The following is a 26120-nucleotide window of genomic DNA, read 5'->3' as shown; positions in this document are numbered from 1 at the left end:
TGGGCATGTGGACGAAAGCAACTCTCAAAAATGTGTGGAACTTCACTTTAACACAAAGATCCCTAAAAGCATCCTAAAATTGGAGGGGTAACCCTTACTGGCTGGGCTCCATGCAAACGTTTGGCAAACTCTATCTTATATGTCATTCACCCATAAAGTCACATGCCAAAACACTGAGCAACACTGTAGACCAATACACTTTGTCCTATTGGCAAAAATCTTCTGTTGTCTTGAAGTCATACAGCAGCCAACAGAAGAAGCTATTAAGGAATGAATTGGTTTCCTTGTATAGAGCTACTGTGTAGAGTATACTACCTTGCTTACATCAAGAAAAGTGCATACAGCAATATAATCAAAAGTGTTCTCTCCTCACATGCGTGCTGTTGAGTTTAAAGTTGAAATGTTAGTGTTTCATCCAATCCTTCATGATGTTTTTTGTTTGATCTACAGTTTTGGTTGTGTTGTCACTGTATTACTTGTGTTTATCATGTTTTTACTGCTAATGAATTTATGTGTGTCTTTTTACTGTAGATCGGATCCCTACACCATGGACTTGGCTGTGTAGGTATTCGTTTCTTTAACACTTCCTAGCTGTTCTCTAGCAACCCATTAATTGCATTCAATATGGCTATTTACCATGTAGCTTTTAAAGAAGCCTTGACCAGCAATGTGCATATATTACCTTCTCCGTTAATTCACATTAAGCTGGCAAAGATGACAATAAAAGCATTAGCATTTTTGAGTTTTGTATAAAAGCATACAGGGAGCAGTTAGAGCTATTGTGCTATGCTTCACATAATGGACACATGAAAGAATATAATTTTGGTAATACAGAATTCCAAGTCAGGGAAGTTAAACAGTTAGAGTATGCAAGTATAAATCTATGTTAGTAGCAAATAAATACCCCAAGAACTATGTGTATTGGAACCATTTATGGATATGAACCCATGATAAGCTGGGAAAAAATACAACTCATTCTGTAAAAACAGATTTACGTTGTTCTCCCAATGCCTGAAAAGGTTTAAATCTGTGTCCTGTGTATGGCCATTGCACCTTGTAATAGGTCAGAACTAGGAAAAAGTTCCCATGATGCACTTGGAGCCTCTAATAATCTATCTGTAATCTGTAATCTTTGCTTTCAGCTTGTTGTAGTGGAGAGTTGGGAGCAGGTAGAGAAGGTTTAAGGGCTCTGTTGAGGACTTATTTATAAAGTATGTTTTTGTTGCTCCTCATTGTAAAAGTATTAGGATGAGGATTAATGTGTTAAATTGTTGTATTGGATAAATTACACAGCCCCACATTATTAAACAGTATTTTGCTTTTTTTGCTTTAGGTTGCAGTTCTTAGTAGATCCTTTGGTATAGGATATGTGTTGGATAATTTAATAAGCACAAAGAGCAATGATATGCGTAACTCATAGCGCCCAATCAGAGATCAGCTTTCTGATCCTTATGAGTTACTGCTTCTGCGCACTACTCTTTGGCTTGTTAAAAAAGACCATGGTGTTACAAATCATAATATGTACAGTTTGTCTCTACAGAAAACATTGAGCATTTAGAGAACATTTTACCTGTGTACATTTATCTGCCTTCATGATATATGTGTCCCTTTTACTTTAAACTGAATCTCTCATGCACAGTGAAGACCACATTCATAATAATGCAGAAAACCATTGTGTCAGAGACTAAAGCCTCGTACACAGGACAGAGGAACTCCACGGGCGAAACACATCGTTTTCCTCGTCGAGTTCCTTGTTAGGCTGTCGAGAAACTTGACAAGCCAATATTCTCAATTCCCGTCAAGGAAATAGAGAACATGTTCTCTTTTTGGCTCGTCGAGTTTCTCGACCGTTTCCTCGACGAAAATGTACACACGACCGGTTTCCTCGGCAAAAAAATATCTCCCAGCAACTGTAAAAAAAAAAACTAAATAATTTAAGTAAAGACACGGTTCAAATGGTTCAAATTTTATGAGCACATACTATTTACTTGATAGAGTGCATTTCTTTTGACCAGACTCTAGGGGGAAGATTTACCAAAACTGGAGCATGCAAAATATGGTGCTGCCCTACATAGAATACAATCAGCTTCCAGGTTTTAGCCCAGGTTCACACTGGGCTGCAGGAATGAAGCCGTGCGAGGTCAGCTGAACTTGCACGGTTTCACTCCCGCTTGTCAGTCCCGATTTCAGCCGCGATTACAGAGACATCTGCATGCCGAAATCGCATAAAGAATGTTTGGAAATCCAATTAGGACAGTGCCATTGCCGGCAAATGCCGCCGATTTGACATGTCAAATCGCATGTCAAAACGCACCAGTGTGAACCAGGGCTTAATGACAAAACATAAATGAACACCCTGAAGTTAGAAGCTGCTGGCTACCATGTGCAGCTGCACCAGATTCTGAGTGCTCCAATTTTAGTACCCCCCCCCCCAGGTGTCACTGTTTGTAATGCAATCTTAGTAACATATAAAATGTAAAAAAAAAAAAAAAACATTTTGTAATAGTTTAACTCTCAGAAATGTTTTAATGTTGTTTTAAATGTGCAGCATTCTTAGTCAGACAGTGTTGTAAACATAAATTTTGTGTTTCATTTTTGTGCATTTGATGCTGTACTACCCCTATTCCAAACACTTTTAGGACTTTACACACTAGGCTAGAGCGTTTCCAAAATAAAATCAATTGAAGTTACAGAAATAGATAGGCAGTCAGAAAGAATTCGTACAAATAACCATCATTTACCTCTACTTTCCTGATGCAGCATAAACATAACTGTGCAGTTCAGGTGGCACCATCTAGAGCTGGTCTGACATGCACCACCCCCTTGTGTGCAGTACAAGTCTGTGTTAGGCCCCATACACACTATTAGATTTTCTGCAGATTTTTGTCCTCTGATTTACCAAAACCGTATAATATGAGGTCGAACCTTAAAGCCCTGTACACACGGGCAAAAATCTCGTCAGGAAAAAAACCTGGTTTCCCTGACGAGATTCTTGGCAAGAATCTCTTGCCGCCCGAGTGTACACTCATTTAAAAAAAAAACGCAGTTCTCTTGAAAGGAAAGAACGCGGTGACGTCATCGTGTACGATGAGCATGCGCTCGTCACATTCTATGCCGTCGCCGCCATTTTTCTGCACCCTACCTATGCCTAGGAAGCTACCGCGCATGCGTCAAAGTCATTTCGAGCATGCGCGGGTTTCCACGGCGACAGGTAAGTATACACACTCTCGGGTTCTCTATTTTTCTCATCTAGATTCTGGGCAGTTTTCTTGTCGAGAAACCTGAAAGCCTCGTACACACACTCGGTTTTCTCGGCTTAAGAGTTTCAATTTGTATGCAATCAGGCCCTTGCCCTACATGGTTTTGGTAAATCTGAAGACAAAAATCTGCAGAAAATCTAGTAGTGTGTATGGGGCCTTAGAAAGCTTGTGCTGAGGGGGGTGGCACGTACTCAGCTCAGCTTTGCCAGCATAGAGACAGAAATTATATTTAAAAGCTTCTTAAAATGAAAACAGACACAAACCATAATGTGTACAGGAGTATGAAGATATTCAAATGTGTGATACTTCTACTGGATTTCAGCGATATGTCTATAAAACTTTTCTTAGTTGTGGAACTACTTAAGCAATCCATTTAATTTATATACCATCAGATAAAACCACTACACTACAGTAGGTTGGTAAATTTTAAAGTGAACCTGTGCTTTCCCCATGCAGAGCAAAGCTACAGGTTAACTGTATTGCCAATTTCCCCAGCATGCACAGATATTTATGCTAAATACCCCCCCAATTTTCTCAATAAAGCACTCGCACAGAGAAGCATCGTGGCATACCCGTCACTTCTAATAAAGGGGGCAATGTGGCCTTCCCCCCTCCCACCATATGACATTGCTGTTGCTTGACGTTTGACCACTTAGGCATTCAACCCTTTCAAATGCGGGTGTGGAGAGAGTCCTCAGCCCTGGTAACTCCAGGTCACAATTTTTTATTTTTTTGCTTTTGTGAGCAAATAGATTAGCAAGGGACTAAGGCAAATAATACTATTCATTACCTTAAATTAAATCCTATTCCTTGGTACCTTTTCTTTATTCTTCTCCGTTGACTGCAGGTTTTCCATAGTGTTTTACATCTGTGCTGTAAAGATCCTGAAAACATGGTATAATTTGATTTCCAGCTACAGTATTTAACTATATTTACAGTGCCTTAAAAAAGTATTCATACTGCTTGAAATGTTCCACATTTTGTCAAGTTACAATCAAAAACGTAAATGTATTTTATTGGGATTTTATGCGATTGTGAAGTGGAAGGAAAATGATATCTGAAACGTGTGGCGTGCATTTGTATTCAGCACCCCTTCTTTAACCACTTAAGACCCGGATCAATATGCAGGTTAAGGACCTTGCCCCTTTTTGTGATTCGGCACTACGTCACTTTAACTGACAATTGCGCGGTCATTTTCTTTTTTGAAAACCATTTATCATTTTCCTTCCACTTCACAATTATGTGCCACTTTGTGTTGGTCTATCACATAAAATCCCAATAAAAAACATTTACATTTTTGGTTGTAACATGACAAAATGTTGAAAATTTCAAGGGGTGTGAATACTTTTTCAAGACACTATAGAACACACAGCTGAATCAGATGGGACAGATTACCTTTGTCCTATCTCCTTATAGCAATACGACTTTTCAACAGAAAGAGGCAACCAACAAGTACATTGGCATTCTAATAAGAACCTTCTTAAGTAAAAACCTATTACGAAGTTAGGCAGTTTTAAATATATATTGGTAAAATAATAATAAAGATTTATATTAACCTTTAAATCACAAGGTAACTACAGACGATAGATTAATGCCCCAACCTGTTCTTGGTAAAATGGGGGCATGATTGTTGGCCCTACCAGACCATGGCAGACACCCCTTACCTGAGCTTCCACATGGTAGAGTCGTATGACCAGATACAATTCTTTCCAGCCAATAGCTGTTGTTTTCCCCCAGGAAAAACTGGCTCCAGCAATGATTGATATTTGTGCTTCTCCATAGGCACAATCACACACACTTACCTTCAGCAAAATGACATGCTTTTACCAAGAGGACTTATGTTATTTATGATATCAGTATCACAGTCCACCACTTAATGGTCTTTATTTAACTAGATTAGGTATTATATTGTCATGTGTAGGGGCTTAAAGTGAACCTGTGGCCAGCTTCTGGATATTCAAGCATTTTCATATTGTTACAAGCAGTAAGTGACCTTTAAAACAAATATTTAGTGACTTTTGTAGCTACAGGAACTGTGGAGCAATTGGTTCCCAAAGTTCACAACAGAGGCGCTAAAGTTGTCCAAGTCCCTCTCTCAGCAGTTCAACATTGCATGTTATGCCTCGTACACACGACCAGTTTTCCCATTCGGAAAACTGCCATGACAGCTTTTGGCCGGGAAAACTGGCCGTGTGTATGCTCCATGGCAGTTTTCCCGAAAGGAAAACCGCGGGGAATCTTGGTAGGAAAAATTAGAACATGTTCTCTTTTTTCCTGCCGCGATTCCCGGCGGTCTTTTCCCAGCAGTTTCCCTATGAGAAACACTGCGGTGGAGCATACGCACAGTCGGGATTCCCGCCCTAAAGCTTTCACTGCAGTTTTCTTGATGGGAAAACCTCTGGGTGTGTACATGGGGAAAGTGACCGCCGGGAATCCTGATCGTGTATATGGGGCATTACCCTCTCACAGCAGGGACTCTGCATCCTTTTTGCCTTCTAATTGCTAATGTAAGCATAGAACAGGATCTCTACGTGGGGCAACAGGGGGAGCTGAGCTTTTGAGATAAGAACATGAATACTTTCTATGCTTCTGCTGTATTTTTTAAAGGGTGTAATTGATGTAAAGTACCTACAGATACAAGGGTCAGTGAGGGCTTGCTTTAAAACTCAATTATTGCTTGTTAAAAATGTGTAATTTCTCAAATATCCATTACTTGACCACAGGTGTATTTAAAATATTCCTAATTCACCTTAGATCAGATCAAAATGATGTGTTTGCAAGATGATCCACACTTACAGAATATTGCCTTTTCATTTACTTGATCCTACATGTTGATGGTTTGTGTGTAATATATTTGTCTTGCAACAGGTCCTCTCTTTACCACACCGAAGGTTGGTCTGCTACTGTCGTCTCTTTGAAGTCCCTGATCCGAATAAGCCACAGAAGCTTGGCTTGCATCAGAGAGAAATCTTCCTATTTAATGACCTGCTAGTGGTATGTATTGAATAAAGGGAGTTTATCAGAGGAAATGTCAGTTGCAGGCATATATTAGATAAGATACTGTATTTATCAGAGTATAACACGCACAGGCGTATAACACGCACCCTAACTTTAAGAGGGAAGTTTCAGGAAAAAAGATTTCCACCGCCCCCTGCGTATAACATGCAGGCACATTTTAGGGTAAAAAAGTGAGTGTTATACGCCAATAAATACAGTATTTGATTATGAATAGAGTTTGCCAGTGGGACTAAGGCAGGAAGGTATGTGCTCTATTTAGAAGTAACAAAAAGGCAGATGAGGAATCTTGTGACATTCATTTTATCATTCAAGGAACCCGCAACTGTTAACATTTTTATCACCATACATTTGGTGCTTTCATCCCTTCTCCCAAAATAGATGTACAGATCAAGGAGATGCCTTTTTTGTCTTATTCTGTATACTTATGAAAACCTCCCACTGATGGCATTGTAAATGATGCTTTGTATAGCTGAAAGTATAGATAGTGTTTGGATTCTGTATGGCTGCAGACGGCATTCATTTATTTGTGATAGACCAGATATAGCATTCTGCATTTACCACTTACTGTATATATAGATAGCTGATAACATATGGAGATTGCAATTGCAGATATCTTACCAAAGCATTACTTAAAATGATCTGATAAATATAATATTTTAGTCCAGGCAGAAAGGCAGGGCTGTTTGTAGATATCATGTTGCCTGAGGCACAGCTGAATGATTTTCACACTGCACCCCCGTTTAATACTTTTTTTTAAACAAATGCTAGAAAGCACTAGAGACAGCTTACAGTCTTCTTTACATGCTGGATTTTCAACTGTAAATACGGCCATAGATGGTGTGATTTTCTTTTCTGCAACCAGGGGTTGCAGGAGAGAAATTTGCTTGATTCCCCCAACAACACAGTCAGTGTTGATGAGAGAATCCCTCCCACGGAGCTATTGTGTTCAACTGGCAAGGGGGAGCCGTCCCTGCCGGGAGAACACAAAATGATTATTGCTTGATCAATCAATGTGGGTACAATCAGCCTTGCCCATATATGGTTCAAATCTCAGTTGATACCTGCTGAACTTCCCAAGATTTGAACCGCCTATGTCTGGTTTTAGTACCACCAAACCAGAGAAATGAGAGATGGCTCTGTGACAAAGTAGCAAAGCAACAACATCTCTTTAAATCTTACCCCCAACCAACCGATACTCACCTTCCCTGTACCCAGATGGTGTTAGAGCTCACACAAGGCTTGGTAATATTGCCTCCTATGTTACTTTTGATCATATTACCTCCTATACCTTCCTCCCATATTAACTTACTACTGTGTATGAGCCTGAGGATTGGCTTTTCAGGCCCAAGCACTGCATCATGGAAGAAAGTCGCATGTTCCCATATACCCGCAAATACTGGGTATTTTACTGCAGCTGCCAGGGCTAAATTTGGTGTGAGAGAATTTCTGTAAGCAAAATTTGACTGCATATGGCCAGATTATGTATGCTGTTGCACGTAATTTGACTTACTCTGTAGTGATGTACTGAGTTTACCTTCTGGGAAAAGCAAAAGCACACCTCCTGAATTTCTGAGATGGGAAAAATGAACGGCCTTCAGAACTTTTAGCACTAAAAATGTCAACTGTAGTCATTTAGATGTTATACAAAAGTTTAATACAATATTACACTTTTGATAGTATATTTATAGTACATGGTAGAGATCTATACATGCAAATAATAGAAGGGCAGATATATTTGGTTCTACTGAAAAACTGTTGGGAGATATGATTAGAGAAATGATCCATAAGAAAAAAAATTATCCTTTCTATTTTTAACATTTTCTACTTTTACTTATTTTATTCTAGGTAACAAAAATCTTCCAAAAGAAGAAAAATTCTGTAACCTACAGCTTCAGACAGTCATTTTCCCTGTATGGGATGCAAGTGATCCTGTTTGAAAATCAATGTAAGTGTATCAGTATTTTTTTTAGTTTGCAGCAGATGGAACAAAGTTATTAAATATATACCCCAGCCAAAATTAAATATAAAGACTTGAGTCTTGAGAGGATTATGGTAGCTGTCAGTGGGCGAGTAGCAAAACATCATTAACATTACAGAATCAGTTGAACGTCACATTATTGTGAGGCAGTGCTGTGGTGTACCAGGAAAATCTACAGCTATTCCATGGTGATCAGGAAAACTCCCTCACTAACCTGTGTGTAATTCAGATGTATTTTGAATCACACCAACTGCAGACTACATTTCAGTTGTAGAATGTCTGCAATATCAAAAAGAACCACAAAGTTGCAAACTGCTACCAATCAGAATAAAACCTGTAACAAACCCAGTTTACATCACAATCTTTTCAGTAGTACCTGTCTCTATGCATCTGTTGAAACAAAAGAGAACTAAGGTGGGACTTTATATGAAGTATGTGTGGCAACATAAACGCAGTCAATATAAAAAAACACAATGTTTGCTAAGTAATTGCATAACATTTAAGAAAATTCATTCATAGGTTTGTGTCCATAATGACAACATGTAACAAACATAGTATGGCAACAACAATAAATGACACAATGTATAATAAACATATGACCGCTGTATCAAGATAATACATTGTAGGGTAAATATAGAACAACCATCCTAGCTGACACGGACCACCCCAGAAACAGCGTAAAGATAAAATCTGTATATATAAAGCTGGTCTAAACCATTCAATGAAGATGAGATGCATCCAATAAGCCCTACACGTTTCGTGGATTTATTCCACTTTTAAGGGGCAAATACATTAAAGTTCCATCCAAAAAGGGAACTTCTGCTTTTCACATTTGGCACCTTTGGGGGGGGGGCAGATACCTGTATAATACAGGTATTTGCTCCCACTTCCGGCGATAGTTTGCTGCAGATTCCGCAGCGAACTACGCCATGTCCGGCCCCTATTCTGTCCCCATGTCAAATCGCATGTCAAAACGACGGCATTTGCCATCAATTTCCGGCAATGGCACCATCCTAATCGGTGTGACGCTGCATCTGCGGCGCTGCACCGATTTCAAAAAGTAGTTTCTGTACTACGACTTTGACATATGTGCAGAAACCTGCAAAGATGTCTCTGTAATCGTGACCGAAATCGGGACTGACATGCAGGAGTGAAATCGTGGGAGTTCAGATGAACTCGCACAGGGTGACCTTATGTTCCCTTTCCCTCCCCCTCTCTTCTCCCCCTTCTTTGCTTTTTTTCCCACATCCTGTCTGCACTTCCATCCATACTCCCTCTTCCTCCTAACCCTCTGTCCACCCTTTCGAGTGACAACCAGTCCCATACCTGCTAATCTACTATGCCCTTCTGTGGTTTTTGTTCTAGTGTCCACCCACCCTATTAATTTCCAGTTACTGGCAGCATTGCTCCATTTTGTACTATGTTCTTAACGTATGTTGTTTGGTTTGATACTCTTAGCTAAATGTTAGTACTAGTTTCATTATCTGCAAGCTAATGATCTGGTATTGGACTGTTGTGTTGGCCTTTATTTTCTCTGATTACTGTTCTGGCAGTCATTGTCTGTCCTTTACATTCAAGATAGTATTGACGCTATGAGTATAAGTATATGGTCAATGTTTGTATGTTTGTGCACAAAGCAAGGTCAATAAAGACATGGGTGAGCGAGTTTAGGGTGGAGGAACTTGACAGGCCTGCACAGAGTCCTGATCTCAACCCACTAGAACACCTTTGGGATAAATTTGAGCGGAGACTGCGAGCCAGGCCTTCTCATCCAGTTCCTGACCTCACAAATGTGCTTCTGGAAGAATGGTCAAACATTCCCATAGACACACTCCTTAACCTTGTGGACAGCTTTCCCAGAAGAGTTGAAGCTGTTAAAGGTGCAAAGGTTGGGCCAACTCGATATTGAACCCACGGATTAAGACTCGGATGCCAATAAAGTTCATGTGCGTGTAAAGGCAGGCATACCAATACTTTTGGTAATATACTGTATAACGGATCCCATGTGCTATCAAACTACTTAGTATATTTATGAAGAATACAGATGAGTCTGTCATTGACTATAATCCAGTTACGCTTATTCTTTACATAGTCAAGAGGAACCACCGACTGTTTCCAATATTTAGCAATGGTAATTCTTGCTACCAAAAACATATTTGTGATTGATTTCACTGACTTTCTGGGAACCTTATCAGGTAGTTTTTGAAAGAGGGCCAACTCCAGGGATCTGTGTATATTTACACACTTTACTGAGTAAATGAGGGTAAATATCTGAATCCAAAATCTGGACACTTTAGGGCATTGCCACCAGACATGGTGCATAGTCAGGGCCACCTTAATAGCATCATGGGCCCCTGGGCAAAGTAATGCAAAGGGGCCCCCACAAGCCTGCACTACCACTCAACAAACACAACCCATATAAATAAAAGGGTCTGCGCTGCAAGTTTCCCACAACTGGGGGTGATGCAGCATTTAGAGCAGGGGTGGCAACCTTTGAGAGGTGGAGATCTACTTGAAAATTATAATAAGACTAATGTCATTGTAAAAATATAAACTTAGCTTACCTTAAAAGTTGACTTAAGTGAGCAACTAGTTTTAGGCCTAATTCCATGGCATGATATAGTGGTCAGTCATAGGTAGGGATGTGTGTAGAGGTCAGTAAAGGTTGGGCAGTGTAAAGAGGCCAGTAGTAGGTAGGGCAAAGTACAGGAGTCTGCAGTTTGTAGGACAGATTATAGGGGTCGGTAGAGCAGTGGAAGGTGTCGGTAGAGCAGTAGAAGGTGCCGGTAGAGCAGTGGAAGGTGTCGGTAGAGCAGAGGAATGCCTAGTACACACGAGAGGATTTATCCGCGGAAACGGTCCTCCGGACCGTTTCCGCAGATAAATCCTCTGGCGGATTTTGATCTCCTGGTTGTACTAACCAGGAGATCAAAATCCCTGCGGAATTCCGTCCGCAGTGACGCGTCGCGCCGTCGCCGCGATGATGACACGGGGACGTACGCGACGCGGTGATATAAGGAATTCCACGCATGCGTCGAATCATTACGACGCATGCGAGGGATGGGTTCGGACAGATCGATCCGGTGAGTCTGTACAGACCACCGGATCGATCCACTGCAGCCGATTCCAGAGGATAGATTTCTTAGCATGTAAGGAAATTTTTATCCGCTGGAAATCGGTCGGCCCGAAATATATCCGCGGATAAATATCCGCTGGATCGTACACACCAGCGAATCTATCCGCTGAAACCGATCCGCGGATCAATTTCAGCGGATCGATCCTCTCGTGTGTACGGGGCCGAAGGTGTCGGTAGAGCAGTGAAAGGTGTCGGTAGAGCAGTAGAAGGTGTCAGTACAGCAGTAAATGCAGCACCACAAACTAATGTAAAATGTGAACAACACTCTCTACTGTGTTTAACAAATTAAATAAGTGAATAAATATATACAATTTTATTAATTCACCAAATATGTTGAGATTTTATAAATAACAAAAGTTCATGAATACTGTATAAGCGTGCAAACGGTTCTGGCTTACACCAGTTCATCTGTATTTTATCCTTTGAATATATGTGATCCAGACTGTCGATATCACCCAACTACCACCTCTATACTCACAAGAAGAAATGGCTGCACCAGCAGCATCCGTGCTCTATAAACAAATATAGGCAGATTCCCAGAGACTCCAGTCCCTTTAAATAGCAGCCAGCTTAAATAGGCTTCTTCAGTAGAGGCAGTAATGGGAGTTGTAGCTATGTGGGAAAAAAAGCTCACCTCCTGGATCCAAATTTAAGCATCATAATGTAGTATTTATTTAAAACCTTATGTGTTCCAACCAAATGACAGCATAAAATTATGAAAAATGCTAATCAAACGCTTATGAGTGGCCGCCACTCGAGAAGGGCTATAGGTTGTATGCTGACATCACACAGCGGCATCGATCTCAAGCTGGCAGGATTACTAAGAAAGCAGGGAAAATACTAACTTGCTACTACTGGCTGTTGTTGTCACCCCATCACTTCAGCCAGCAAGGAAGCTAAAAACCTTAAAGCTGAATTCACAAAAACTTTAATTTAGCCTGTGCAGAGAGCAGTAGCCCTCCAACTACAGGCTGCCTGCAGAATACACCAAGTGGGGGGCCAACATAAGACCAGTCACCCTGCACAAGGTGAGAGAGCAGCATTGACAGGCCTTTAGTACAGGAAGCTGCAGCACAGAGGCAAACTTTCAAGCCCTGTACACACGACCGGGATTCCCGGCAGTATAAAGTCCGCCAGGAATCCTGGCGGGAAAACCGAGAACCTGCTCGGTAAGTTTCCACGTGTACACAGGAAGCTGCTGCACAGTGGCAAACTTTCAAGCCCTGTACACACGACCGGGATTCCCGGCAGTATAAAGTCCGCCGGGAAAACCGAGAACTTGCTCGGTAAGTTTCCACGTGTACACACGGCTGGGTTTCCCATCGGGAAAACTGCTGGGAGAGCTTTGGCCGGGAATCCCGGCTGTGTGTATGCTCCCTTGCAGTGTTTTTTCCCATAGGAAAACTGCCGGGTGTAAAACCGCCGGGAATCCCGGTGGGAAAATAGAGAGCAGGTTCTCTATTTTCCTGGAAAAACTGCGAGATAACATACACCTGGCCGTTTTTTTGGGCCAAAAGCTCTCCTGGCAGTTTTCCTGGCAGGAAAAACGGTTGTGTGTACGAGGCTTCACACTGGTTTACTGCACAGCTCTGGAAGACATACACAGAGCACAAGATTCAAGTAAGAATACACATGCCTCTTGTATTCAGACAATATATGCTTATCCTGGAGTTCAGCTTTAGGAGAACTCAATTTGTTAATGTGAATACGCTGACTTTAATTCACTTGTGTCCATAGCACAAGCCCAGGCATTTACTGACCTTAGGGAAAATGCTATCAGCTGGTCATAGTGGAGAACAATTTCGCTTGGGCTGTGTGCTTCTAATTTCTCTTTCTTAAAGCTGATGATGCCTGTTTTGTGGTTGGTTTGACAATGATGGAGGAGATTCATTTCCACAAGACATGTGATGTTTCAACAGCAGGCCTAATTTGTTTTTCACTTTCAAGCTGCACTGCATGTTTCTGCTCAAATATAGACACCAGAAACACACAAGATGGGAAAAAATATGCCGTAGATGTGCTTTATTGTTTTCATCTAATTTTAGATCACTAGCAAATCTTAAATTACCTCCCATAAGAAAGACTGTGGATGGGTTTATCTATTATATATATACAATTTTACTTGGAACATACTCAATATTTGTATAAAGGATATTACTTTGATATTCATGCTCTAAAGATGTATCAATAACATTGAGGCCCGTTCACACCATTTATGTTGGGATGCACTTGGCAACTTTTCCCAGCACAGCCGCAACACAAAACAGTTTGCCTTGTTTTTTACAGAGACAGTTCATGCCACTGCATTGTGTGGTGTGCTGAAAGAAAGTACTGCAAGTTCAGCGCAAGCTACCGCATTGCAATTCTTCTGTGGTGAATGAAATGTGACTTGTGCATTAAACCCAGTTTACTGGTGTGAATTGGCCCCCAATTATAGGCATATATACAGGGCTTTTTTCTCAAACAATAGGTGCTGGAACTCAACCACGACCCTCCAAATCACATCAAATGGTGGGTGTGGTCAGATTTCACAAACAGTAGGAGGGTCTTAAAGGGGCATTAAATACCAGGATTGTATTACATACAGAGTGCAGAGTTCGGGGGGTTACAAGCTGTCTCTTGTGTTTACAAGTAATTGTGGTGAGCAGGCACCAAAGGTTCTGAGCCAAAGGTTCCGCCTGAAAAAAAAATATATACACCATTTACTGCATATGTTTTGCAATCATTAAAAAGTTATTTCAGAAACTATAAATATTTGATTGCATATTTATATTGGCCTTTATGTAATTTTCTATGCAGTAGGGCGTATAGGAAAAAAAAAGAAATGTCATTGCGAGAGCAAAGCAACAAAATTACTTGAATGCTGGTCCTTACGGTAGCTTATACTCATCTTCCCTTCCCGCCCCACTGCACTTTTTGCTGCGAGTATCAAGGAGAAAGAACCATTTGTAAGCTACTTGTCAATCTGCCTCAGAGCTTACACAGGGTCGAGCTCTTCTTCCTACCTCCATGTGACTTTGCTGGTACCTGAGCAACCATGTGCCAAGCTTCAGCACTGTTACATGGGGGGGGGGAGTCGTATGTTTCCCCTTTGGTCAGTTTTCTGACAGAAGTGAAGAGAAATTACAGGTGTGGTGAGTAATTGACCCCTTTCCATGTGTCAGTGCTGGTGCTTGCCAATTGGCAGCTCTGGCACCCAATGAAGAGAGAGTGCTCACTTCAACCCTGTGTAAGCTATGGCTGGGATCAACTCAGAGCTTAAAAAGGGCTTCTCTTCCTCGCTTTCATTGGCAAATGTACCAGCAGGGGAGTGAAGAGAACTTGAATATAAGCTTATGTGCCCCAAATAGGCAAAGTACAAGTTCAATGTAAACAAATCTGAAAAGTATACTAAATTATGGGGAAGGACAGACAATTGGCATATTTCAAACAGTTGTTTATAGTGAGATGTTTAAAAATGGCAAAGAATAAAGCTAGCCATACACATATACTTTTCATTCTTTTGTTGTATTCTGACAACCAGACCCACTAAACAGTGCTTTAAACAGTTTTCCACCCAGCTCCTTTGTTAAAAGTTGATAGGAAATTGTCTTTTGTCGATCTGGGTAGTGAATTGTATATGATTCAGCATGAATTCAGTGTGTGTATGGCCACCTTAAAGTGTTACTAAACCGAGAACCCTGCATTCACTATAGCTGGTCTCCCACAGAACATGGAAATGCAATCATTTTAGTAAATGTACACTACTAAATACCTTTTCTCACCAGCAGTAATATAGCAGTCTTGTGACTTCTATCAGTGCCTGGTTAAAGTTTGTAGGAGGAGTTTTTATACTGCACTGGCTGACCTATCTGGATGCAGGACCCCTGACCCACTGTCTTGACACTGTGCTGATCACATGCAAAACTCTGTAGCAAGGATGAGCTTAGACGTGTTCGCAACCACACATACAGAGCCCACCAGGAAGTCGGCACTGAGCAGCGCTAATCACAGGTAGTGAGACATTTCCCGATCTCTGCAGCCACGGATCGAGAAAATGTCTCACTGCTTGTGATAAGTGCTCTGCAGTGCTGACTTCCAGGTGGGCTCTGCACGTGCAGTTGCTAACATGCCTGAGCTCATCCTTACTCTCTAGCAATGCACACCAAACTGAGCATGTGCTAAATGACTCCAGTAACTCTGTCTTATCTGAAAATGTTTTGGAGACTGTGCAATAAGAAGCGGATTTCTGTATACAGGATCAAATAGCCTTTTTACACAATGCAGGATTAACCCCTTAGGTTCCACAGTGAGTATAACAAGTATGCTTTACTGCATATACAGACTGATTTTACTGTTGTGGGGTTAGTAACACTCTTGGATAGAGAAACGGAGAAAAAACAATCTTGTGTAAGGCCACAAAATCTGTGTGCCTGTTGGCCTGTCTGTCATCTGTGTTCTACCTCTAGCCATCTAACATTGTCATCCAGACCCACAAGTCTTTCAGTAAGTGCTAGCTAATATACTGCATATTCATTCTGGCCTTGTGATGCAATGCAAATAAGTGAAAAGCCACATTTTATATGGAGCAGATTAGATTATCTGCCTTCACGTTGTTCAGAGTCTGACAGATTGCACAGGAGAATAGTTAATGTTTTCCTCACGATTCACACATTTCTCTTTTGGGATTTTGAAGTTGGGATGACACAGCAAGCTGCTATAACATGACATCTGCTGCCTCTCGGGCATTTATGACCGATTTATGGGCATCCCATAATGTATGGATGATCCGCTAAAACATTAACATTATAGTTCTGAAGTGAGCAGAATTAACACATGTCTTAGGTGCTCGAAGAAAAGCTGTAACAGGCAGTCACTCCCTTACCTCTTAGCTATAGAAAACAAAAACAGATGTGATAAGCTGCCAAGAGGTTCATGAATTACACAAGACAGATTCATCTTTCCTGCCTTCACATTCCCGGCAACTGTCAGCAATAATAAGAAAAAATGGGGAATAAAGAGAAGGATATGAAGACTTGTTATTTCTTTATTCAAGAAAACAACCAGCTACACATTATTTATATTAAATGGGACCTGTAAAGAAAGAGATATGAAATCTGTGATTGCTGGTTTCATTTTTAAAGGTGTAGGCATCAAAGCTTCCATTTTAAACCTGATTTGGAACAAGCATGCAGGATAAAAGTGTGACTTTTAAGACTTTGCTTGCTGCAGGCTTGTTCCAGGCGTTTGGCACAGTGGGATTGATTTAATAACAAGGGAATAGTGATTGTTCACTTCTCAAAGTGAATGTTCCTTAGTAAGCAAGGTTAAGCTGTGTCAATTTGAATATCCAATCATGTGCAAGAAATCTTTTTTTTTTTTTTCGCAGATGATTGATTGAATAATTGAACTGAACACAGCTTAGTCTTATTTACTAAGCTTTCCCATGTGATCCGCTTCTATTCATTAAGTAAAATAATGCCTTGAGGAGCAGCACTTTACTTTTTCTTGAAGTATACTCTCTAACACCTTAGAAAAATGAATATACTCTGTGTGTGTATGTGAGTGTGTATATATATATATATATATATATATATATATATATATATATATATATATATATATATATATATATATATTTATATTTATTTTCATATATGCTCTTCCAGAAGTGAAGAGGTTTCCCATGATGGATGCACCTAGCATTACTAATGGATTCTTAGCCAGTCGACAAAGTCACCAAATTGTGAGCAATGGGCAACTCTACATCAGGAATTAGGGACAACAACATTCACAATAGAAAATCATTGTTAGCTGATTATAAAAAGTGTTATGGGAAGCACTAAATGCACAAAAACCTAAACATCCCTTAACACACTCAGCTTCAAACATGTTATTTCTGATATTTGTTGTTCCTAACACAACTGTTTCCCCTTATTACAGACTATCCAAATGGCATTCGTCTCACATCAGCAATTCCAGGAGCTGACATTAAGGTTCTGATTAACTTTAATGCTCCAAATCCACAAGATCGCAAGAAGTTCACTGATGATTTAAGAGAGTCCATTGCAGAGGTTCAAGAAATGGAAAAGTACAGAATAGAGAGTAAGTACAAAGGTATATACCATATAGCATTATTCAAGAAAATCATTTAATCTTCCACAACTTATTTTAAAAGGCATAAAATACTAAATACAGTACATTTAAAATGGATCTTTGTTGTAGGTAAGATAAATTGGCATATACATTTCAATGCATCTAATAATTTTTCTCACCCTCTAGTCTTCTGGTATTTGGAGACCACCAGAGGATTCTGTAAAAGTGGGATAAAGAAAAAGTAGAGAGGTGCCTGCAACAAGCAGTTAGTGGCTTCCATCATTTAGGGGTTTGCAGCCAAGCGGGGGTACAAAATGTGACACGGTGTGTTGAAGGTTTAAAGCCATTAATGAGAAAGCCCATATCCCTGTTACTTGTGTTAAGGATATAAAGTCACATTAAACAGTTAAAAAATAGAGATGAAATACCATGGATGCTTATGAGAAAAAGGGTAAACATGAATAATGGCAGGATAAGGAACAGATTTCCTTCTTATTGCCTCTGGGCTTGCCCTATCTCCCCTGTGACCCCTTTCACACGTTGGGGTTTTTAGCAACTGAATTTTGTTTACACCTATGACACAGATGAAAGCATTTTTGCCTCATATTATCTCTATCTTCTTGAGGAAGCGAAAAGCGAAACACAGAGATACTTCAGACAACTCTAACCCACTGCTGGGATCTATTTGAATAATTAAATACATTGAATAATTATATGTAAACCAATGATGGATGTTGGTATAATGTGATATACACATGTGAGTTGATTGAGATGTATATCTTACTTAGAGAAATAATGTTTTACCCACAAGGAAAAGTAAAGTTGTATTTATGAAATGTTTTTGTATAGGAATTTATTTAATTATGTATATAGTATATGCAGTTATGTATATACAATAAAATACATTTTTTTTTATTAAAGTGTTTGTTCGCTCCCCCCAAAGAAATATGGATTCTGATCCTTTAAAGCATTTTATACAGCACAGTGCTTTGTAATTTGGCACCCTGTAACACCTGTAATACCTGGCTGATCCTGCCTGGCTATATCCTCCCCTCTGCAAACAGACCACGATAATCATGGCTGCTGAGCCCCTGACATTGTGGTCTATTTGCTATTCTGTGTCTATCTCCTCTGTCCCCCCTCCCCTCTCTGTGTGTCACCTAGTGACTCTGTCGCCTCATCCCCCTCCTGCTGCAGGAATAACCTATATGTATATTTACTATCCGTTCTGTCTTCTCATAATGTGCCCCTCTGTCTCTGTGTATTATGAAAAAAAATCCTCCTTCACTGTATCTCAAGGTGGCTCCCGGCGGTCATGTGACTGGCTTTGTCTCCTCTCTCCTTTCCTCCTCGCATCCCACTGACATCAGCGGGGAAACCTTGTCCCCGCCCACTGCTTCTACAAGATGGGCAGAGAGGAGGCACAGCTGGTTACATGAGAGTCGGGAGCCACTGTAAAATATGGTAAAGGAGGATTTTTTTTAATAAAACACAGAGGCTGGGGGCACTGTATGAGAAGACAGCACGGATTGTGGAAATATAGGAAAGTGGGTTAACAACCCCTTTTTTTTTTTTCAAATAACAATTTTTTATTTTCGAAAAAAGGTCAATACAAAATGTAGCAGCATTTCAAGTGTAAGATAATAGAGGTAATACAAAAATTCCAGCTGAATGTGCTTACACAGCGGCCACATTCTTGGTTATACATTCAGTAACGTATAAAACAACTAGGTAACAAAGAGGAGAGGAGAAGAAGTGAGAGGGTAGAGTAGAAGAAGAAGATGGGGAAGGAAGAGAAAAGAAAAAAAAGGGGGGAGGAGAGAGAGAAAAAAGAAAGAGAAGGGGGGAGACTGGGGGAAGGGGAGGGGGGGGGGGAGCAGGCAGGAGTGTCGGGTGAGGTAGTGTACCTTGGTGGTCTGTTGTCAGCTCACGGCGGGTCCTCCACCGAATGCCACCTCTCCCAGACCAGGTCATGGTCCTCCAGCCTATCCCGAATCCTAGCTGTCATTTTTTCCATAAGCTCTACATCCTTGACCCTAGCATAAAGGGCTTCCTGGGGTGGGGGCGTTGGTTTCTTCCAATAAAGTGCTATCAGGCACCTCGCGGCTGTGGTTATGTGTCTCAGGAGTTTCTTATAGGGTTTAGCTATGCGGGGTTGGGATAGGCCCAGTAGGAACAGCTTCGGGGAGAGGGGTATGGGTGCCTCCACGAGGCGGGTCAGGAGCTCTTGCACCCGAGTCCAAAACTGGACTATCAAGGGACAGGTCCAGTAAATGTGGAACAATGTGCCCCTGGCCTGGTTGCACCGCCAGCATCGGTCAGAGGTGGAAGGATAAATCCTGTGGAGGACGTCTGGGGTCAGGTACCAAAAGAACAGCACTTTATATGTATTTTCCTTATAGAGGGTGCAGATTGAGCTCTTGGCCGCCTGCCTCCAGACCGCCCTCCACTCATCCTCTTCGAGCTCCCCTCCCAGCTCCTTCTCCCAACGGAGCATGTAGGTGTGTTTGCCTTTAGTTTGTAAGGGGTATTCATTTAGAATTTGATAGATATCTGATATGAGGCCCCTGCGGGCTGTGCCCTCGAGTATGATGCGCTCAAATGGGGTCGGTTTTGAGAAAAGGAGCCGGGGGGCCATCGTGTGGGCGTAGTGGCGGATCTGTAGGTAGCTGAAAAAGGCTTGTCGTGGAATGTCGTGTTTGGCTTGGAGCTCAGTGAAGGAGTGCAGGGTGCGGGATCTGGGGTCTACTAGGTGACCAAAGTGAAACAGATTTCGCGATGCCCAGGGCCATGACATCTGGTGGGTGAGACTCGTCGGTAGTTTAGGGTTATAGAGGAAGGAGGTCAGCAGGGAGCTATCAGACGTGAGTCGACAGTCTTGGGCTAGCCTCCTCCAGGTACTTTGCAGCTGCCGCATGGAACCCAGCAAACGTCCGGGTTCCACCGTCGCGTTTGCGTTCCATAAAAGATTATTGGGGTGTATTGGGGCCAGCCAAATCTTTTCCACCTCCGTCCACCTGTTGTAGGACTTCTGGGGAAACCAAGATGCCACCGCTCGAAGTTGCGAGGCCTGGTAATATTTGACCAGGTCAGGGAAGGCCAGTCCTCCCTCGGTGCGCGCGGCCGTCATGACCGAACGTGGGATCCTGTGGCGCTTGTAGTTCCACACATACCGGAGGAGGTCCGCTTGTAGGGCGCGCAGGTGAGCGTACGGGACCGGGATTGGTAAGGTCTGGAAAAGGTACAGCAGTTTTGGCAGGATCACCATCTTTATGGCTGCTATCCGGCCCAAAAGGGATATCTGGTGAGACTTCCATTTATGGATCAACGCCCTTATTGAGCTGTATAGGGGGGGAAAATTGGCCTGGTACAAGGATGCGAAGTTCGGGGTGAGCTGGACCCCCAGGTATTTCAGGGAGGTTCGCTCCCAGTGGTACGGGAAAACGGACTGTAAGTGCAAGGCCTCGGGTCCGGGCATATTAATTGGCATGGCCATAGACTTGGACGTGTTGGTTTTATAACCCGAAAGGACCCCGTAGCGTTCCAGTTCCCTTTGTAAGTTGGGTAAGGAGATGCGGGGACGCGTCAAGGTCAGAATGATGTCGTCGGCAAAGAGGGAAATTTTAAATTCCCTTCCCCTTACTGGGATACCCCGAATATCCGGGTTGCCGCGAATCGTTGCTGCTAGAGGTTCTATGCAAAGGGCGAAGAGGAGGGGGGACAGAGGGCACCCCTGGCGAGTGCCATTAGTAACGGGGAAGGTGGATGAAGTGGCAAAGGGAGTTTTCACCTGTGAAATCGGATTAGTATAGAGGTGTCGGACCGCCTGGAGGAAAGGTCCCCCAAAACCCATGTGTCTTAACGTGGCGAGCATGAAGGGCCAGCCAAGGCGGTCAAACGCCTTTTCTGCGTCTAGACTCAGGAGCAAGGACTCCGAGCCCTCCCTGCCCGCCACGTCAATTAGGTCAATCACCTTTCTCGTGTTGTCTCCCGCTTGGCGGAGGGGGACAAAGCCCACCTGGTCTTTATGGACCAGGGAGGGTAAGACTACGTTTAAGCGGAGGGAGAGGACCTTCATAAAGATCTTAAGATCTGAGTTCAGCAGGGCTATTGGCCTGTAGCTGGCGCATAATGCGGGGTCCTTGTCTGGTTTAGGGATAAGGGTGATAAATGATCGCTGCATGTCTTGTGGGATGGGGGTGCGTTGTAGAAAGGCGTTGAAGAGCTTCGTCATATGGGGAAGGAGTGTGGGGAGGAAGGTCTTGTAATATTCGTATGGGAACCCGTCTGGGCCTGGGGATTTGCGAGCGGGTAGGGCCTTAATGGCCAAGGTCAGTTCCTCTCCTGTAATGGGAGCGTTTAGGGAGGCCAGGTCCTCCGGTTTTAGCCGAGGGATGCCCGCCTGTGTCAGGTATCGTGTCATCCTATCTAACAGGTCCGGGGAGGGGGGGTTATGGGGGATTTCTGGCTTGTTGTACAAGTCCGCGTAAAATGCTGCGAATGCATCCGCAATACTTTGGGGGTGTGATACAATATTACCCGATCTGTCCTGGACCTGGTGCGGGGTGGAGGCGAGTGCGCGGTCTGTTAGTTTCCTTGCCAATAAAGCTTGCGCCTTGTTGCCCTTGTCATAGTATACCTGTCGTAGGCGAACTAGGGCTTTCTCGACTCGACCCAGCGCCAGGTCCCGGAGTGTTGACCGTACCAGGGCGATACGTTTAAGGAGCATTAGGGAGGGTGAGGTCAGTAGGCGATTTTCTAGGGTTCGGAGCTGCGTTTCCGCCTGCTCTCTAGCCGACTCAGCGTTCCGTTTTAGGGCCGAAGAGATGGCCATGCAACGTCCTCTGATTACCGCTTTATGCGCGGCCCATAGAGTGGCAGTGGAAATGTCCTGGGTGTCATTTTCGTTAAAGTAGAGTTGAAGGGCAGAGTCTATTTCCATTTTAGAGGGGGTGTGCTTGAGAAGGAAATCATTTAGACGCCAGTTATAGGGCCTACGGGTGGGGGCGTTCAGGTCAAGGGTCAAGGTAATGGGGGCATGGTCGGACCAGGAGATGGGCAGAATCCGTGCTGTCTCAGTAACACGTAACGTGGTGTTGTTTAGTAGGAAATAATCTATGCGCGAGTGCGTATGGTGGGGGGATGAGTAAAATGTAAACTGGCGGTCCCCTGGGTGAAGCGCCCTCCAAGCATCAAACAAAGCATGCCTCCTCGTTAGCTGACGGAAGAGCCTAGAGTCCCGCAAGGCCCTTGCCTGCGAGGCCCGAGGATTCACCACCAGGCGATCCCAGGTAGCCGAATGAGGTAGATTAAAGTCCCCTCCCACTACCAATAGGTCGTGGGGGGATCTGGCCAGACGAGCAAAAACCCGACCTAGGAATCTATGCTGATGTGCATTGGGGGCGTACAGCGTGCATAGGGTTATGTCCCGTGAGTGCCACGTTCCCCGCAGTATAATGAAGTGGCCTAGGGGGTCTATGTAGGAATCTGTGCAGGTGAAGGGGGTGCCCTTTTTTACCAAAATTGCTACCCCTGCCCGTTTCCGTGAGCTAAAGGCCTGATATATTAAGGGGAAATATCTGGACGCGAACGCAAAGGAGTCGCCCTTAGAGAAGTGCGACTCCTGTACCATTACTATCTCCGCCCCTGACTGCCTAAATTCCCTAAGTGCCAGATGACGTTTCCTGTTGGAGTTAAGCCCGTGGACGTTCAGGGATAGTAACTTAGCCATACTGTGGGTGGAGTGACCGTGGTTCATACTTAGCTGGAGTCAGGTGCGTTGCATTCGGTTCTGGGAGGGCGAGTGGAGGAGCCGCCGGGCCGACAGCCACCTGGACGCGCCGTCGGGTCCTGCCTGCGGGGGGGGGGGAGAGAGAGGTGTCTGAAAAGAAAGAGAAAGATGAGAGCAAAAGACCAAAAAAAGCACACATCAACATTCAACAACGTGGGCCCGAGTGGCCTAGGGGCCCTCAGGTCCCAACAGTTCCTTAAGGACCTCCCGACCGAAATGTCCAAAAATGTGGGTCGGGGGGGCAAGGGGGTGGCGTGGAGAGGTTCCACTAGGGGGATTGGGAAGGAAGGAACTCTCAGGCTATCAGCCATGGGGGGGGTCCGTACTCAGAAGGGCAGCCTCTACGGTGTCTCGTCCAAGACAGGCCCGATGTGTAGCGTTAAGGTAGGGCTGGGGCAACCGGGGGGTAAAATAACTGAATAACAACAAAAAAAAAAAAAAATAAATCAAGAGGGCTTCATGTAGATTTCTGGGCGGCTCTTGTGGCCAGGGCGGCCGTCTCAGGTGGGGCTGTGCCTGGGGGATTTTCGGGCAGGGTCACGTCCCCTGGGGCGTCTGGGCGGGGGGACTCTCTGCCAGACCACTGGTGGAGGGGGTGGCGTGGCCACAAGGTCCCAATCCGGCAACTGGGGGACGGGGATGTCCAGGGTTCTGCAGAAGGCGTCTAGGTCCTCCGGGTAACGCAAGGTGGCAGAGGTCCCCTGGTGGGTGGCGGACAGGCTAAAGGGAAAGCCCCATCGGTAGACAATGTCTCTGTCCTGTAAGGTACGGAGCAGGGGTTGTAGTAGCCGTCGTTTCTGCAGGGTGATCCAGGAGAGGTCCGGGTAGAGCTGCAGTGGGTTGTTGTGAAAGATTAGGTTGCGAATGGGGCGCGCTTTACGCATTATAGCTTCCTTCATCGGGTAGGAGTTTACACGGCATATAACATCGCGCGGTTTGGAGGCAGGACCCTTTGGCTTAAGGGCTCTGTGGGCTCTATCCATCTCAATGGGCTTGTCAGCTGGTGCGCCCAGTATGTCGTTGAATAAATTCTGGAGGGTCAGCTGGAGGTCCTCCGCCCCGTCGACTTCGGGGAGACCGCGTATGCGGATATTGTTGCGGCGCCCCCTATTGTCCAGGTCTTCAATGTGCCGCTGCATGTCCCTGAGCATAAGGTGATGGTCTGATGCCTGAGTTTGGGTGCGGTGCACCGCCAGTTTAGTCTCTTGTATCTCCTCCTCCGCCATCTCCACTCTGTCAGCTAAGTGCTTGAGGCCTGTGTGTAGGGCCTGTATTTCAGTGCGGCATGTCGCCTTAACGTTTTCAATCAATTGTTTGAAATCCTCTTTCGTGGGGAAGGCCTGCATATAGGACTGCCATGGCGGGGGAGGATATTGGGGAGCTCCTCTGGTGCCAGTGGGGTTATAAAGTGGATCGGTGGGGGACGGTCGGTGGCTGGAGACCAGTTCTGCGTGCCTTCTGGGCTCTAGGGGGGGGGGGGGTTGATGGGATGAGTCCCATGGTTCGGACCAGGCCTCAGCCTGATCCCCCAGTGAGGTGGGGGCCCCTCCGTGCCACGGGGTGCTATTGCTGGCCATGGCTGCATATGAAGGGGGAGAGATCCCTCTCCGATCTCCGACCTCGGGCTGGATGGCCTGATGGATCTGTCCCCTGGCTGCAGGGGAGGTGTATTGAGGCCTAGCGCTGGCTGAGACGCTGCCCTGCTCTGGGGAGCTCATGGAGGCCTGGGAGTTGGTGGGGGCTTGGAGAGCCGGAAAGTCCTCCCCAGTGAACGTGGGAGAGGAGGAGTGCTGGGCCCCGTTTTGGAAGTCCTGATCCGGGGCGGTGCGGAGCAGACGGGGGAAGGCCCCCGTACATTGGGTGTCCCGGTCCCGGGGGTCGGGGATGGTTGTGGCCTGTGCCGCATGGTCCGCGGCAGGGGGGCAGGGGTGCGGGGTTCCACTCACCCGTTGCTGGGAGCCATCCGGGCTCTCAGAGGAGGCCGAGGTCTGCGATCGGGTCGGGGATGGCTCTGGATGGCTGGTCTGAGGTGAGCGAGGGGGAGATGTCCCTGTGTTGAACGTGGCCGCGTCCGGCGCCATCTTGTCCCCTTCACCCGGCGGCATGTCGGGTGGCTTAAAGTAGCGCTCGAAGGTCGTGGAGGAGCCTGGCGGGGGTTGGGATGATCCCCGTGCCTTTGTGGATCTGGTGGTCCGCGAACCGCCCATGGATGGCTGCAGAATCCCCCGGTTTTCTGCCTAAGTGCTGCGGGCTGGAGAGGAGCTCTCAGGGGATGCTTCCTTCCAGGCTGGCTTCCGGTCACGCCCCCTTAACAACCCCTTTAATTAACATTTTGGTTTTTGGTTTGCACCCTGAAAGTCACATTCAATGTTACTTGGTTTTTAGCTTCCTTCATGTAGAAATCTGGAGACATAATTTGACCAGTTGATGTAAACTGCATTTCTACTTTTACAAGATCACCTAAGTTTTTCACAAATGTTTATCTAACACAGCTGTATGTATGTACATTTTTAAATTACACAGAATGTATCTTATTCTACAAAAAGCTCAAAAAGCTCAAAAAATATATATTATATACAAACAAAATACATTCAAGACAGAGGATCAAGGAGGTGCCCTAACCTATTGTTTTTTATGTATACACCTCCATCTGAGGGATCTGTATTGGCCTCATTATATGTGTGTGTGTTTATGTGTAAATATATATATATATATATATATATATATATATATATATATATATATATATATATATATATATATATATATATATATATATATATATATATATATATATATATATATACACACACAGTTGTGTTCAAAAATAATAGCAGTCCAACATCACTAACCAGATAATCT

At 44.0% G+C, this 26120-nt stretch overlaps 1 protein-coding gene across 12 annotated transcripts in view; it reads left to right on the top strand.

Annotated features, from left to right (window-relative positions):
- Nucleotides 1-26120, top strand: part of IQSEC1 (IQ motif and Sec7 domain ArfGEF 1) — a 439647-nt gene that overhangs the window by 379251 nt on the left and 34276 nt on the right. For 8 of the 12 annotated variants that reach the window (XM_040359358.1, XM_040359360.1, XM_040359366.1 and 5 more), the window contains 4 exons: nt 532-561; nt 6129-6254; nt 8124-8223; nt 17315-17488. In XM_040359358.1, the coding sequence (XP_040215292.1) occupies nt 532-561; nt 6129-6254; nt 8124-8223; nt 17315-17488 (430 nt within the window). The remainder of the gene's footprint in view (nt 1-531; nt 562-6128; nt 6255-8123; nt 8224-17314; nt 17489-26120) is intronic. The other 4 variants (XM_040359359.1, XM_040359363.1, XM_040359364.1 and 1 more) reach the window with 3 other exon arrangements.

The sequence above is a fragment of the Rana temporaria genome, chromosome 7 (assembly GCF_905171775.1).
Source record: "Rana temporaria chromosome 7, aRanTem1.1, whole genome shotgun sequence".
Lineage (NCBI taxonomy): Eukaryota > Metazoa > Chordata > Amphibia > Anura > Ranidae > Rana > Rana temporaria.
The sequence above is the reverse complement of the archived record's forward strand: the minus strand, read 5'-3'. Positions and strand labels throughout refer to the sequence as shown.